Source organism: Dendrobates tinctorius, unplaced genomic scaffold, assembly GCF_039654945.1.
Source record: "Dendrobates tinctorius isolate UK_male_01 unplaced genomic scaffold, ASM3965494v1 ptg000113l, whole genome shotgun sequence".
Classification (NCBI taxonomy): domain Eukaryota; kingdom Metazoa; phylum Chordata; class Amphibia; order Anura; family Dendrobatidae; genus Dendrobates; species Dendrobates tinctorius.
In genome coordinates this window covers 15,500,102-15,517,101 of record NW_027361781.1, presented here as the reverse complement: position 1 = coordinate 15,517,101, position 17,000 = coordinate 15,500,102, and the positions used below count along the sequence as shown (strand labels likewise).

At 44.4% G+C, this 17,000-nt stretch overlaps 1 protein-coding gene across 1 annotated transcript in view; it reads left to right on the top strand.

Moving 5' to 3' along the window:
- Positions 1-17,000, top strand: part of KIAA1328 (KIAA1328 ortholog) — a 210,136-nt gene that overhangs the window by 149,158 nt on the left and 43,978 nt on the right. Inside the window, exons 7-8 of the mRNA XM_073589787.1 lie at positions 5,914-6,509; positions 11,217-11,312. Coding sequence (XP_073445888.1) covers positions 5,914-6,509; positions 11,217-11,312 — 692 coding nt within the window. The remainder of the gene's footprint in view (positions 1-5,913; positions 6,510-11,216; positions 11,313-17,000) is intronic.

Sequence of the window (17,000 nt, the reverse complement as noted above, 5' to 3'; positions counted from 1 at the left end):
CTTCTGTACTGCGCTTATTTCCTCTCCATTCACTTATTCATCAGCACAGCTTCTGTACTGCGCTTATTTCATCTTCATTCACTCATTCATCAGCACATCTTCTGTACTGCGCTTATTTCATCTTCATTCACTCATTCATCAGCACATCTTCTGGACTGTGCTTATTTCATCTTCATTCACTCATTCATCAGCACATCTTCTGGACTGTGCTTATTTCCTCTCCATTCACTCATTCATCAGCACATCTTCTGTACTGCGCTTATTTCCTCTCCATTCACTTATTCATCAGCACAGCTTCTGTACTGCGCTTATTTCATCTTCATTCACTCATTCATCAGCACATCTTCTGTACTGCGCTTATTTCATCTTCATTCACTCATGCATCAGCACATCTTCTGTACTGCGCTTCCTCTCCATTCCCTCATTCATCAGCACATCTTCTGTACTGCGCTTATTTCCTCTCCATTCACTCATGCATCAGCACAGCTTCTGTACTGTGCTTATTTCCTCTCCATTCACTCATTCATCAGCACATCTTCTGTACTGTGCTTATTTCCTCTCCATTCACTCATTCATCAGCACATCTTCTGTACTGCGCTTATTTCATCTCCATTCACTTATTCATCAGCACAGCTTCTGTACTGTGCTTATTTCCTCTCCATTCACTCATTCATCAGCACATCTTCTGTACTGCGCTTATTTCATCTCCATTCACTCATGCATCAGCACATCTTCTGTACTGTGCTTATTTCCTCTCCATTCACTCATTTATCAGCACATCTTCTGTACTGCGCTTATTTCATCTTCATTCACTCATTCATCAGCACATCTTCTGTACTGCGCTTATTTCCTCTCCATTCACTCATTCATCAGCACATCTTCTGTACTGTGCTTATTTCCTCTCCATTCACTCATTCATCAGCACATCTTCTGTACTGCGCTTATTTCCTCTCCATTCACTCATTCATCAGCACATCTTCTGTACTGCGCTTATTTCCTCTCCATTCACTCATTCATCAGCACATCTTCTGGACTGTGCTTATTTCATCTTCATTCACTCATGCATCAGCACATCTTCTGTACTGTGCTTATTTCCTCTCCATTCACTCATTCATCAGCACATCTTCTGTACTGCGCTTATTTCCTCTCCATTCACTTATTCATCAGCACAGCTTCTGTACTGCGCTTATTTCATCTTCATTCACTCATTCATCAGCACATCTTCTGTACTGCGCTTATTTCATCTTCATTCACTCATTCATCAGCACATCTTCTGGACTGTGCTTATTTCATCTTCATTCACTCATTCATCAGCACATCTTCTGTACTGTGCTTATTTCCTCTCCATTCACTCATTCATCAGCACATCTTCTGTACTGCGCTTATTTCCTCTCCATTCACTTATTCATCAGCACAGCTTCTGTACTGCGCTTATTTCATCTTCATTCACTCATTCATCAGCACATCTTCTGTACTGCGCTTATTTCATCTTCATTCACTCATGCATCAGCACATCTTCTGTACTGCGCTTCCTCTCCATTCACTCATTCATCAGCACATCTTCTGTACTGCGCTTATTTCCTCTCCATTCACTCATGCATCAGCACAGCTTCTGTACTGTGCTTATTTCCTCTCCATTCACTCATTCATCAGCACATCTTCTGTACTGTGCTTATTTCCTCTCCATTCACTCATTCATCAGCACATCTTCTGTACTGCGCTTATTTCATCTCCATTCACTTATTCATCAGCACAGCTTCTGTACTGTGCTTATTTCCTCTCCATTCACTCATTCATCAGCACATCTTCTGTACTGCGCTTATTTCATCTCCATTCACTCATGCATCAGCACATCTTCTGTACTGTGCTTATTTCCTCTCCATTCACTCATTTATCAGCACATCTTCTGTACTGCGCTTATTTCATCTTCATTCACTCATTCATCAGCACATCTTCTGTACTGCGCTTATTTCCTCTCCATTCACTCATTCATCAGCACATCTTCTGTACTGTGCTTATTTCCTCTCCATTCACTCATTCATCAGCACATCTTCTGTACTGCGCTTATTTCCTCTCCATTCACTCATTCATCAGCACATCTTCTGTACTGCGCTTATTTCCTCTCCATTCACTCATTCATCAGCACATCTTCTGGACTGTGCTTATTTCATCTTCATTCACTCATGCATCAGCACATCTTCTGTACTGTGCTTATTTCCTCTCCATTCACTCATTCATCAGCACATCTTCTGTACTGCGCTTATTTCCTCTCCATTCACTTATTCATCAGCACAGCTTCTGTACTGCGCTTATTTCATCTTCATTCACTCATTCATCAGCACATCTTCTGGACTGTGCTTATTTCATCTTCATTCACTCATGCATCAGCACATCTTCTGTACTGCGCTTCCTCTCCATTCACTCATTCATCAGCACATCTTCTGTACTGCGCTTATTTCCTCTCCATTCACTCATGCATCAGCACATCTTCTGTACTGCGCTTCCTCTCCATTCACTCATGCATCAGCACATCTTCTGTACTGCGCTTATTTCCTCTCCATTCACTCATTCATCAGCACATCTTCTGTACTGCGCTTATTTCCTCTCCATTCACTCATTCATTAGCACATCTTCTGTACTGCGCTTATTTCATCTTCACTTTCCTACATCAGCACAGTTTCAGTACTTATTTCCTGTCATCAAGGACAGGCGCTATGACAGATGTGGATCAGTTTTGTAAAAGCAGGCATGCAGATAGAGGACTTACTAACACTACAACAACAAAATGGTAGAAAAAACTGAATTGATGACTACTTAGAAAGTTGCTTATCATAAGAGCAACCACCTTTTTTTTAACTTTTATTTAATAAATCAATGGTACAAGTGAAAATACTGGTAAGCAACTTTGTAACTTATCTGATCAGAGAAGTCTGCTTCTTCCTCCTCCTGTGCTGATCTATCTCTGAATTCATAGGTAATGTGTATTCGGTAAAGACAGAGCTTCCCATTAATGAGAGAGAAAAAGACAGAATTTTATAGCCTCCATGTAGAATTAGCCAGAGGCTGACAGAAGTCCTGCTGCAAGTTCTCCTGAGAGGAGTTGGTTCTCCATAGAACTTTATGAGCACCAACTGGGGTAATCTGTATTCACTGCAGCCAGACTTTTTACCTTCTGAATTGAGAATTCTGAGAATGTGAGATCAGTCCTGGAGGAGAAAGAAGCCGATTTTAATATAAAATGTCTTATTTTCACATATACTATTGTTGAATTATGAATAAAAATATAGAATGATGGATACTGGTTTTAATATTTATGAAACAGATTAACTCATGGTAGAGTTTTCCAAAATTTTCCTGTCTGAAAGGGTAATTCCCAACATTAAAAGTGATCTCCTCCTCCCAATAGAAGTGTTAATTTTGTGATTGGTGGAGGTCCAGCCACTGGGCCCCCCACGGATCATGTGAACTAGGCACTAAAATGCTCTGCTCATTGAATATGGGACCGATGGAGATTGCCAGGTATGATGCTCTATTCCAACAAGGCATTTAAGAGCCCTGTCATCCTTATGGATAGGTGATAACATTTAACTCTGTTTGTGTCAATCATTTATCTCTAAGGTATATTTTCCAGGTCGAAAAAGACCCAAGTTTTTTCAATCCTCGTATTCCATATCTTTTTACTGCGTACAGCCCATATTTAAGATTAAGTTTTACAAAGAATGAAAGGGAATGTGTCAGTCAGCTCAATCCTCCTAAGCCGTCTACGGAATATGTTCATACAGGTCATTGGAAATGTCACCTTTTATCTGCGACCTGATGTCTAATTCCAGAGAAGCCTACATTTTTCTTAATATGTTAATGAGCTGTTAAGATCTATAGGCCGGACATAAGCTCTAGAGGCAGATTCTCAGAGAGATCTATCATAAATGAATGGGGGTATTACCAGTGTGAGACATGTAGATCAGGAGAGCAGACTGTCAGTCGTTATATGTCTCACACTGGTAATGCCCCCTTTTGTTTGTAATAAGCTCTGGAGGCAGATTCTCTAGATAGATCTATGTCCAGCCCATAGATCTTAACAGCTCATTGAGATATTAAGAAAAATGTGGATTTTTTTTCTGGAATAAGATATCAAGGTGTCATTTTATTCGTCTTTCTCTTACCTGCATGGCCATAAAGACGCCTTGGGAGGGTTGACCCTACTGACAGATTCCATTTGAAGGGTTTATGATCCCTTCATTGGATATTCCAGAACTGTTTGACCAGGGTGAATGAATGGAGAGTGGTGCGCAGACACATCTTTTTATTTTTGGCCTAGATTCAGTAGCTGGTGGCCTCCTCCGTGGTAAGTTGAAAGACCCTTGCCTTGGAGATGCCTCTTTTGGGACCTGGATCTGTCCGACACTTATGACTTATTGCCCCTCCTTAAGAATTACAGACTGTACATGCTTTCAGGAATGATGAATGTTCGAGGCTTGCCAATTCCTCTGCTTGGGACCCCCTCTTGGCCTTTGCAGAGTGCAGCTACACACATTGGCTGTGACTTTGGGGCTTCCGGCCTGTCCGTTCCTGGGATGTGTCCGTGTAGAAATGGCTGACCTCTGCCTGCAGTTCTGTGTCTAGACACAGATTTCATGTAAAGTGATTCTCCTTTCCCTTCCTTACCCCCTTCTTCCTACGTCTCTTCTTTTTGAAAAAGCTCCTTGCTAATAACCTTAATTTTATTTTGGATACGGGGAGCAGGAGCGGCGCGCTGTTCCCGGAGGAACGCCTAAGAACTTATTAAAACATTGCAAGTGTTTTCCTTCTCGCTGTCTGTTCCAGCAGCAGCCTCGGAGCTTAAAGCCGAGCAGAGCAAACCCCCAGGGCCCATTAGCTTTAACTTGTTTACCGCACTGATATCTATATGTTAAACGACAGGAGAGTTCAAGTTATTGAATAATTTAAAATTCCGCTCTAATTGGTGTCATATGACCCGCAAAAGGCCATGGATGACGCCGCGAGCACGCTGCGAAGCACTCATGAATAATTCATCGGCGAGATCATTCATTTGCTGCCGCGTCTTGTTAAGAGGCAGAAGTTTGTATGTAATAAAAGATAATGCAACACCTGTAAGTATTTAGTTCAGAAACTCGAAGGTAATCTACCTTGATGATCGCCTCGCGAAAGACGCCGGCGTGCACCACGTAATTATACAGCGGAGATTGCGGGCCATTTATACGGAGCGGGACGTTGGCACCGTTCATTGTGCAGCTGTTACAGAACATATTCCACTTCTCCGGGTTCTGCCCTTCATATAGTGAGGTAGCCGTACGATATAACGGCCACACCAGGGTTTATTACACTTGTCATCAGGGGGAGACGGTGTCAGAAAATGACCCATTGGTTGAATCATGTTGGATGTTTTTTTTAAAAAAAAAGAAAAATGCAAAAATTAATTTTTGGTTCCAACCACCCAACGCCCCCGACTCTGGACGGTGTTCATAGGAAACCGTGATGTCTGCTATATACAGCAGAACCGTACGATAAGCGATCAGATGAGCACCGGTTCAGGCCCCCTAAAGGGAGTAACATAAAGTTGAAAAAAAAAAAAAAACTAAAAATTAGAATTCACCTTTCAAAAATTAATGACCTTCACAAAAACGCACATGGGATATTGTAGTGTCCATAAAAGTCCTATCAAAATAGAAAACTAACCTAATTGGTTAAAAATAAACTATAAAGAGAGATGTCACAATTGTTTGTTTGTTTTTTTTGTTTAAGGGTTCCAAAATTCTGCAAACAATACAATAAGTTAATTATGTAGTAGTGACCGTATCTCCTTCTAATGTTGGATTATAGTTAAGGTTGAATGCTTGGATAATTGTTTTTGGTAACTTTTATAATTTTTTTAAATTTTTTTTTTTTTTTAAGGTGCCTAAAACCCCACAACGGCCTACAGCAAATGAGCTGAACGGGTCCTACCTCGCCCAGCAGAGGCCACAACAAAGCAGTGAAAGCCTCTGCCCCATTGTACCCCAGCCGCTCTGCAGAAGTGACCCCACACCTCGAAATGTTTATCAGTACACCTCCGATAGATGCTCTTCCGAAAACGGTCTCCAGAGTACATGCCTCAGTGCCCAGTTACCGTGCATGCATTACACAGATTGCCCCTGCAGCCATCGCTGCAGCAGTGCCTTAATGCAGCCAGTATCCCATTGCTGCTTACACCCTACAGTGCATGATGGCACAGGAAGAATCCCTCCGGATATTTCACTGGTACGACCTCCAGAAGACTGCTCGTTCTCCAGATCCTCCACCAGGTCTGGCGTGTGCGCCGGAGAGAAAGCGAGAATGAAAGATCTGGCCACTGGCAAAGGAATATCGGAGCAGCGGAAACAGGAGCTTCTGCTGCAGAAGCTGGAGGTGGAGATAGAAAAGGAGCGGTTGCAACAGCTCTTGGCGCAGCAAGAGGTCAGACTGCTGGAGAAGCAGCAACAGTTGCAGCAGACGCGACTGGAGGCAGAAAGGTGAGGATTCCCTGCACCAGCTGGCGGCTTCTTAGTAATTTTTACAGACTTTATTGTTTGTTCTAGTCTCATGGCATTATTGCAATGTAAATGGCTCAGCACAGCTAATATAACAAGTGGTTTCTCCAAATGCATCACAAAATGCCACTTTTACTGACTCGTACAGGCTCCATATTATTCCCAACTTCATGGCAAGAGATTTTAGCAGCCCATTTTTGGCTCTTATGACCTGCTACAAACGTGATTCATCACCCGACGCCAGTTTCTTGTGTTCCTGAGGAATTGATTCGTTCCTCATGAGTAACGGCTTCCAGTTCACTAATATTCCTCGATTTACATGGTGCAACCTTCATCTTCAAATCCCACCAAAGTTTCCCCCCCCTCTTCTTCTTTAATGATAATCATTGTAGTCAAATTTATTGGTCATTACAGAATATTAGAGTATTTCTGAAGCCAAGCCTTGGTGGACCTCGGGGTATGCTTTGAGTCTTTCTCCTGTTGGAAGGTTCAGTTCAAGATTTTTTTTCTTAGGATTTCTTGATACATTCTTGAATCCATCTTGCACTCCACATACTGCAAGTTCCAAGTGCCAGGGATGCATTGAGCATAACCGAGCCACGGGTCCATGAGTCACTCTAGGCAGCACAGAACTACCACCATGCGTCACTATAGGTAGCCCCTAACCACCACCATGCTTCACTGTAGACAGCATAGAACTACCACCACGCTTCACTGAGGGCATCGCCTAGCCACTGCCATGATTCTTTGTGGGCATGACCGCAAGCTACCATCATGCTTCACTTTAGGCAGCTCTAAGCCACCACCATGCTTCGCTTTGGCCGTCACTGAGTCATTGCCAAGCTTCAATGTAGGCAGCACAGAACCACCACCATGGTTGACTGTAGGCAGTTTTTTTTTTTTTTTTTCTCCTCCAAACATACTGTTGGTCCATAAGCCTCAAAATCTCCAGTTTTGTTTCATTGTTCCACGAAGCAGAATCCCAAACCTTCTATGGCGTGCTTATATTGTTTTGGGTATATTGTAGTCAACTTTTCTTGTACTTTTGAGTAATTGGTGGTGAATTTATGGAATTTGGGCATGGACACAGCATTGAGTATACTTATTACTGTGTAAACCAAAACCTGAGTGCCTGCTACCTCATCTTGCTGCAGGTCTTTTGCAATCACTTTAGGGATTTTGAGCACCTGCCTCCTCAGGAAACTGATGGCAGCTGGTGACTGCTTCCTTCCTCTCCCTGCCACGTTCAGGTACCATAACCCGTGTTCCCATAACTTTGAGCTTGGGAGCTGTGCTTCCAGCTGCATCTCTAGGAACGTCCAATGTCTGCGTTCCTTAGTATCATTATTTGTAAAAGGCAGTAATTTTTTCTTAGGACTTTTTGGGCCAGTGTTCTGACAACCCAAGTATATTATTCTGAGCAATAATTCTGAGACTGCAGTTGTCAGTAAAGTAGCCATTTTGTGATGAATTGGGGGAAACCACTTATCTTTTTCCTTGTTTCACTTGTGAATTGCAAATGGCATGAAGTCAGTAAATGATGCTAATAAACCTTACTTGCAATAGGGAGGTGTTGAATCCTTTTCATTGCACTTTTCATATGTTCAGACAAGATTATTACACATAATGTGCTCTGCTTGTCAATCACTGAACACAAGCGTCTGGCGAGTGGCAATGCTCCTGGGAGAGAGGTTATCACATCTGACTTGCGCATTAATTGTGATGCTTATGATCACTACGTAGCATCAACAATTATAGAAATTGACAAGTCTTAGAAATTTACCACTTTAAAGGGCTACAAATCTTGTGTCAAAATTGTAATCATTGTAAAAGGAAAAGTTTTCCAGCTTTAAAAAGCCATGCTGCTGCAATAATTCATGTTTCAATTCCTCACTTGCTGTAAGTGAATAATTCTTTTATTCAGAGGTTGAGGATCGGTAAAGATCTACAAAAGTGCTCTCACAGCATATCGGAAATGCTCTGTGAGCTAAACATCAAAGATGGCACTATTCACAAAAGAATGCCAGGCGTGCTGGGAAACAGAACCGCACAAACAACTGGTTCTGGCAAGAGACGCAGTGGGCACCTGTCGTCTCCTTCTCTTCTGCCTAGTGAAGTCATGGCCAGCCAATTGCCCAGCAGAGGTTCTCCATTCTCTCACATATCGGGGTCCTGATTAAGGATTTTGGAAAATCTTACTGGATTCCTGCATTCTATAAGCTCAAATAATATGTTAGAGGGTCTCTAACATCATACTGACTGTAATACAGCCAGTAAAATAGTGAGTGCAGCTCTGGAGTATGATACAGGATGTAACTCCGGATCAGTAATGTATGTACACAGTGACTGAACCAACAGAATAGTGAGTGCAGCTCTGGGATATAATGCAGGATGTAAGTCTGGATCAGTAATGTAATGTATGTATACAGTGACTGTACCAGCAGAATAGTGAGTGCAGCTCTGGGGTATAATACAGGATGTAACTCAGGATCAGTAATGTATGTACACAGTGACTGCACCAGCAGAATAGTGAGTGCAGCTCTGGGGTATAATACAGGATGTAAGTCTGGATCAGTTATGTATGTATACAGTAACTGCACAAGCAGAATAGTGAGTGCAGCTCTAGAGTATAATTAAATGTATTTATAAAACTTTTTATGTAGACTATTCTATATATAAACTCTAAACTGCTGACTAAAGGTGAAGCCGCCCTTTATAGTAATAAAGTGATATCTTGCAGAGCAGATTGGGTTATATACTTGGTGAGGACACCGATTTTATATATTTTCCATCGCCAGTAAAGAGCAAGTTAAATGTTTCTGTGCTCAGAAGTTCACTGTTTCCCGTCCTCTCATGGCTCCCATCTCCGGCTCGTTGTCAGGAGCGTTACGGCTGCATTGCCAGGTCTTCGGTGCGTCGCCTCTGTTCCATTTCTGGGTTCTCGGTGAGATGTGCCGGCGACGCTTCCGTGCCCTGGACTCTCCCTGGAATCAGCGAACCACAGAATCTTAGAAGAAATGATAGACAGGAGCTTATACCGATGTTTAAGACCTTCTCTCAACCAGAGTTCATTCAGCTACAAAATGTTCTGTATCGAGCTGTTTGCTACAAAACTTATGGTTCTTTCACCTTGTTTTGCTCAGCCCTCCATTACCAGTATATAGGGGGCACATCTAGCTATTTTAATTACCTGTACTTTTTTGACAAAAAAAATCATGATTTTTTCTCTCTAAGTGCTTTTCCCTGTGCCAAATAATTTTCTGTGTATGAGCTTCCACTTCCAGGAGGCGCAGGGGAAAGGACGTGACACTGAGGCCATTTTCAAAGTACGACTACAGACTGAGACATCCGGACTGGTCATTGGTCTTCTGTCTTGAGCTCGGCAATCATGAGTCTGATGAGTTTGGGTCTGGAGACCTGCAGCAGGTCCATACTTTAATCATAGATATTAGTCGTATGAAGCCGGCCATAACAAGGTGACGAGGGGCCCTGATGATCTACACCGGGGTGATGAGGGATCCCGATGTTATACACCGGGGGCAATGAGACTAACTTACAAACCTGAATTTAATGATTAAGGTAGATTATGAAACTGAAAGTAAACTAATCAAATTTGCAGATGATGCAAAGCTAGGAGGGATAGCTAACACTAGAGAAGACAGAGAAATGATTCAGAAGGATCTTGATAAGCTTGAACAATGGGCAGCGACTAATAGAACGGTATTTAACAGCGAGAAATGCAAGATTCTACACCTGCGCAATAAAAATGAAAAGCACATCTTTAGAATGGGAGAAATAGAACTAAGCGACAGCACATGTGAGAGAGACTTGGGTATACCAATAGATCACAGACTGCGCATGAGTCAACAGTGTGGTGATGCAGAAAAAAAAGATGGTGAGCGGACTGCAATGTATATCCTATGAGGAATGGTTAAAGGATCTGAGAATGTTTAGCTTGCATAAAAGGCTAAGAGGAGACTTAATAGCTGTCTACAAATATCTGAAGGGATGTCACAGTGTAGAGGGATCATCATTATTCTCATTTTCACAAGGAAAGACTAAAAGCAATGGAATGAAACTGAAAGGGAGAAAATACAGATTTGATATTAGAAAAAACTTTTTGACAGTGAGGGTGATTGATGAGTGGAACAGGCTGCCATGGGAGGTGGAGTTCTTCTTCAATGGAAGTCTTTAAACAGAGGCTGGACAGACATCTGTCTGAGATGATTTAGTGACTTCTGCAATGAGCAGGGGGTTGGACACAATGACCCAGGAGGTACCTTCCAAAGCTGATATTCTATGATTCTGTGTGTGTGTGTCCATTTACCATATATACTCATATAATATAAGGAGCCATGCATACAGGGATGGGGGAGCCATGCTTAACAGGACAGGAGATAAAGAGCCATGCATACAAGGATAGGGGATAAGGAGCCATGCATAATAGGACAGGGATGAGGGGGCAATGCATACCCGGCTTATACTCAAGTCCATAAGCTTACCCAGTTTTTCATGGCAAAATTAAGTGCCTCAGCTTATACTCGGGACGGCTTATACTCGCGTATATGCGGTACTTGTCCAGATAATGGATCTCGTTTTGGCTGACATGTTCCTTATCCTTAAGGTAATACAGTAATTCACACGTGTCGTTGCTAACTTTGAAATTTAATTTTTCTTTGCTTTATCTAGAAGTCGTCCAAGACTTGAAACCCAGAAGAGAGAGATGACCGTCATGTCCACACCTTTACCTGGTGCTGTCACGTCAGTGAACAGCTCAAGATTCAGGTAGCCGCCTTTTAATACTCTCCTCCCGCACTACTTCTATTCCAGCTTTTGGCATCAGAGGCCTCCATTCACTTGCTGTACAAATGCCCAATATTTGGGGGTGTATTGGACAACTGCTCCCCCCTTATTGTTTCTTTGCAGTGTGAGTGGTACCAGTTGTATCTTACAGCGTGTGCGATATTGATAAGTTTGCACGACTCGCTGTTCCTTTGTGATATCCATTTTATGACTTGTGCTTTGTAATGTATTAATGGGTTCTGCATCTTTCTTTTAAGATGTGCAGCTTCTCCTGTCGCTTTCATACATAATCATCCTCTTACCGGGTGCTGAGTGTTCAGCGCAGGAACAGGAGATTCTGCTGCCGGTATCTGCACTAGACACAACGCAAAGGAGAAAAGTAGCAATAAAATGTCCACATCATTAAACGCTCCTCCGTGAACATGATTTTTCAAAATTCACGATAAGACGTGACTGTGTTCAGCCACCAGCAACTGAGCGGTTAAGGCAGTCACTGTGTTCCCGCGTAGATGTCTCTCATGGGCTCTTGAGCGTATAAAGATCCTTTACCGCTGAATGAAAGAGTGAAATATATATATTTACTTGTCCTTAGTCTTTCAGGCCTCTATTAAAAATTACCATTTCTGTGGTGTCTGTGAGCAAGAAAACGAGTCTCCCGGGGCCTCCTAAAATAAGCTTCTTATCCCCAGTAGGAATAGCAGAACATTCACGGCGGGACGGAGGCAGCTGCTGCTGGAGTCATGACAGGGCAGCAGTGAAGCAGAAACGCACCGACTGCCTGTGAATTAGCTGCAGATAATTCCACATTTCACATGCTGTCAGGTTAAGGCAGAAGGTTTACTGTGCAAGAGCTGCAGACATTGCTGCTGCCAGCACTCACATGTAGTGCTCTGCGCCATGGCTCCTGGGGAGCGGATTCTGGGCTCTGCCAGCGCTCATGTGTAGTGCTCTGCGCCATGGCTCCCGGTGAGTGGTTTCTGGGCTCTGCCAGCACTCACATGTAGTGCTCTGCGCCATGGCTCCTGGGGAGCAGATCCTGGGCTCTGCCAGCGCTCACATGTAGTGCTCTGCGCCATGGCTCCTGGGGAGCAGATCCTGGGCTCTGCCAGCGCTCACATGTAGTGCTCTGCGCTATGGCTCCTGGGGAGCAGATTCTGGGCTCTGCCAGCGCTCACGTGTAATGTTCTGCGCCATGGCTCCTGGGGAGCAGATCCTGGGCTCTGCCAGCGCTCACATGTAGTGCTCTGCGCCATGGCTCCAGGGGAGCAGATTCTGGGCTCTGCCAGCGCTCACATGTAGTGCTCTGCGCCATGGCTCCAGGGGAGCAGATTCTGGGCTCTGCCAGTGCTCACATGTAGTGCTCTGCACCATGGCTCCAGGGGAGCAGATTCTGGGCTCTGCCAGCGCTCACATGTAGTGCTCTGCGCCATGGCTCCAGGGGAGCAGATTCTGGGCTCTGCTAGTGCTCACATGTAGTGCTATGCACCATGGCTCCAGGGGAGCAGATTCTGGGCTCTGCCAGCGCTCACATGTAATGCTCTGCGCCATGGCTCCTGGGGAGCAGATTCTGGGCTCTGCCAGCGCTCACGTGTACTGTTCTGCGCCATGGCTCCTGGGGAGCAGATCCTGGGCTCTGCCAGCGCTCACATGTAGTGCTCTGCACTATGGCTCCTGGGGAGCAGATTCTGGGCTCTGCCAGCGCTCACGTGTACTGTTCTGCGCCATGGTTCCTGGGGAGCAGATTCTGGGCTCTGCCAGCGCTCACGTGTAATGTTCTGCGCCATGGCTCCTGGGGAGCAGATCCTGGGCTCTGCCAGCGCTCACATGTAGTGCTCTGCGCCATGGCTCCAGGGGAGCAGATTCTGGGCTCTGCCAGCGCTCACATGTAGTGCTCTGCGCCATGGCTCCAGGGGAGCAGATTCTGGGCTCTGCCAGCGCTCACATGTAGTGCTCTGCGCCATGGCTCCAGGGGAGCAGATTCTGGGCTCTGCCAGTGCTCACATGTAGTGCTCTGCGCCATGGCTCCAGGGGAGCAGATTCTGGGCTCTGCCAGCGCTCACATGTAGTGCTCTGCGCCATGGCTCCAGGGGAGCAGATTCTGGGTTCTGCTAGTGCTCACATGTAGTGCTCTGCACCATGGCTCCAGGGGAGCAGATTCTGGGCTCTGCCAGGGCTCACGTGTAGTGCTCTGCGCCATGGCTCCTGGAGAGCAGATTCTGGGTTCTGCTAGTGCTCACATGTAGTGCTCTGCACCATGGCTCCTGGAGAGCAGATTCTGGGCTCTGCCAGCGCTCACGTGTAGTGCTCTGCGCCATGGCTCCTGGAGAGCAGATTCTGGGCTCTGCCAGCGCTCACGTGTAGTGCTTTGCGCCATGGCTCCAGGGGAGCAGATTCTGGGCTCTGCCAGCGCTCACGTGTAGTGCTCTGCGTCATGGCTCCAGGGGAGCAGATTCTGGGCTCTGCCAGCGCTCACGTGTAGTGCTCTGCGCCATGGCTCCTGGGGAGCAGATTCTGGGCTCTGCCAGCGCTCACGTGTAGCGCTCTGCGCCATGGCTCCTGGGGAGCAGATTCTGGACTCTGCCAGCCCTCACGTGTAGCGCTCTGCGCCATGGCTCCTGAGGAGCAGATTCTGGGCTCTGCCATCTACAATGGAATTATATTTACCATTTTTATTATTTTCATGATTATATTTTGTTCTAGTCATATGTTATAATTATTTTGCTCTTGGGCATTGCACGTTACAAATGCACCATTTCTTTTCTTCAACTTGCTTGTTGAGATGTATCCCTGAGCCCTTGACAATGGTACCACTGCCCTGGTCCTTTAGTACTCCTTTTTTTTTATTTATTTATTTATTTTTTTAATCTATCTATCTTGGTTACTCTTTTATGTTTGACATTTTCAGGCTGCACTTCTTGCCTTCATTCCCTTGATTTTTGAGTTGAGCAGTTCCACTTCTAGAGCATTCTGCCAGCCTAGTAGGTGCCGGAACAGTCTCATTTTTACCAGCATGCTTTGCTCTTTAAATTAACTTGTCTTCCAATAGTTAACATTTCTGCTGATGGATAAGAGAGCAGTAACAGAGGAGCGCTGCTCTTCTTGTACAAATACACAATATTCCTGCACCCATTTTTGGTAAAACAAAGACCACCCCCCCCCCCTTATTTCCCATAATCCTCCTTGTTGTTTTGGCTTCTGTAGACTGACATTCATTACCTGTTGCCATGTGTAAAGTTACTCAGAAGGGGCCACCTAGACCCCAATTAATCACCATCTTTGCTCCTGTTTTTGTTTGCCTCCATTTCATTATTCTATTTGCACCTTTTTTTAAGTATTTTATATGTTCTCCTGTGTTTTTTGTTTTGTATTGTGTTTTTTTGCGTTGTAGGCAGAGTCCTAACAATGCTAGATGTTTTTGTGATTCATCGGTTTAGAATAAAAAAAGTTTTAAAATTAGGAGAAAAATTGCGCCAATCTCCCCATGGTGTAGTCAGCGTGTGGTCCGAGTGTCATCAGTTTTACTCGTACTTGGAGAAAATGAAAATTTGTTTTCTTCACCTTTTTTCTTTTCTGAAAGCCTGTGAAAATCAGACCACACTCAGATGTAAATTTTTTTTCTTTTTACAAACCCATCCTTACATTGCCAATTTTGATGCGACCTAGTCCGAGGGGAAAAAATTAGACGTGAACAATCATGTAGAGAAAAGCTGGCATCTGAGTGAGCCCTAAACCTGTTTGCCAGACCCGTGTGGTAGGCAGCAGACACATTGATTAGTAATATTTTCCTCTTGCTTCCACAACAGTCTGGTAATAATTGGTTGTGGGTGGGGGGAGGCTCCTGCTGCAGGAAGTTGTCTTACAGCCAGACACAAGGCTAGGGAGGTGGCTGATGTACTGGGAGAAATGCATAACATTTATTTCTATGTTTCCTTGCTCTGATTGCAATATATTATAAAATAGAATCCAAGGTAAAGGGATGAATAGGTTTTAGAAGTTTTCAGGTGACCTGTGCGTCTGCTATATCCCCGCCATGCAGGGATTTTCTCCTCTTCCCGGTGCTCTGCGTGCTTCTTGTACTTTTTTTTGCCCTTTTATAAATAGACGATGTGCAGAGTTAAATAATCCGCAGAGCTTATTTACACTTAAAAATCTATCGCCCTCGCGAGTCACCAAGTGATTAATAGGGCTAACATTTAAGAGATAAATATCCGTATACACAGCAACATTACCGTGCATCCATTAAATATCCAGCACATACGTACATGGTTCCACCAGCAGACTCCTGATTTCTGCCTTTGTCAGATCCCGGGGACTGTGACAAGAGACCTCATTAGAGTTGGTGCATATATTGGAGGGGAAAAAAGCCATCTCCGAGGCTGGGTTTCTAAAAGGCAATTTTTCATCATTGCTCGACTAAAAATGTTGATTATAGTAATTGTGTGAAGAGGGACAAACGATGGATCTCTTGCACTCCTACCGCGGTGTGACCTGCATCACAATCAGGGTCCGTGCCGCAGGATTGTGTAATTGGGGCTCCCCATAAAGGAGAGATTTGGATGAATATTTGTGTTCTGGTTTTGCTTAATGTGAAGCTGCGAAGTACATCTCAATGATACGTTTTCTAGTGGTCGCCAAACTAGGACGTTGTTCCAGCTTTTTGGTAAAACAGGAGTCGTAGTTTCGCAATAGTCTCGTATGACGGCCCAGCACTCTTGCAAAAATGTATCGGCAATGCCTTGCGTTTTAACGTGCTAACTTGGGACAACCCATGTTCTCCTATACTCGGGGTAGGCGATAACCTGCCGACAGCTGGGACCCCCACTGATTCTGAGGCTGGTCATACGCATTAGCTTGCTGTGGGCTGATCAGCCCACGGCAATCTCGGCCACAGGAGCTCTTTTTCGGCCGAAAGCTTGTGTTCTCCGGGAGAACGGTCCGAAATCAGACATTCGTGATTGACCTTTCCCCTGACCATTAGTTGTCTTGTATCCCCATACACACCACACCATCAGGAGAACCTGTCGACATCAGTGGGTTCAGCCAACATTGGTCTTGTATATGGGTCCATTTGATGCCCAGTTGAGTGGAGCAGAGGCCAAACCTGTACCTTACCACTCATGCTTGACCCTCCTCCCTTAAAACTAAACACCACAAAGCCCTGATATCATCTAGATCATCCGGTGTCAAAGCAGTAGGATGACCTGATATTAGCAAATTCCATGGATATTGTTTTTGGAAACCTCTTGTAAGATTTATGTTTAACTTTTCATTCTGAAGCTATTAGCCCAAGATGAGCCAGTTCGGGGGTCTGTGTCTCGGGGTACACCGTCAGACTGCGCTGTATGGTAATTACTTATCCAGTATAACCATGTTATTTCCCCACTTTTATATTCTTGGCAGCTGCTGCAGTGATTTCTACAGGAATCCAAGTAGGAGGTGAAGTTCTCATCTTCCTGCCTTACTGATCTTACCTTTATGGGGCGTCCATATGGGGCACAAAGGCCGCAGGAAAAACCTGTGGCGGACTCCGTTAAATTGGTGTTAAAATATAGAGGATCTTGCGGCAGATTTTGTTGCAGATTCTTCTCACTTTTTGAAAAATCCTCAACATAAATTGATCTCTTGATTAAAAAATCCACACCCCAGGTTATTTTATACACAGATTTGGTA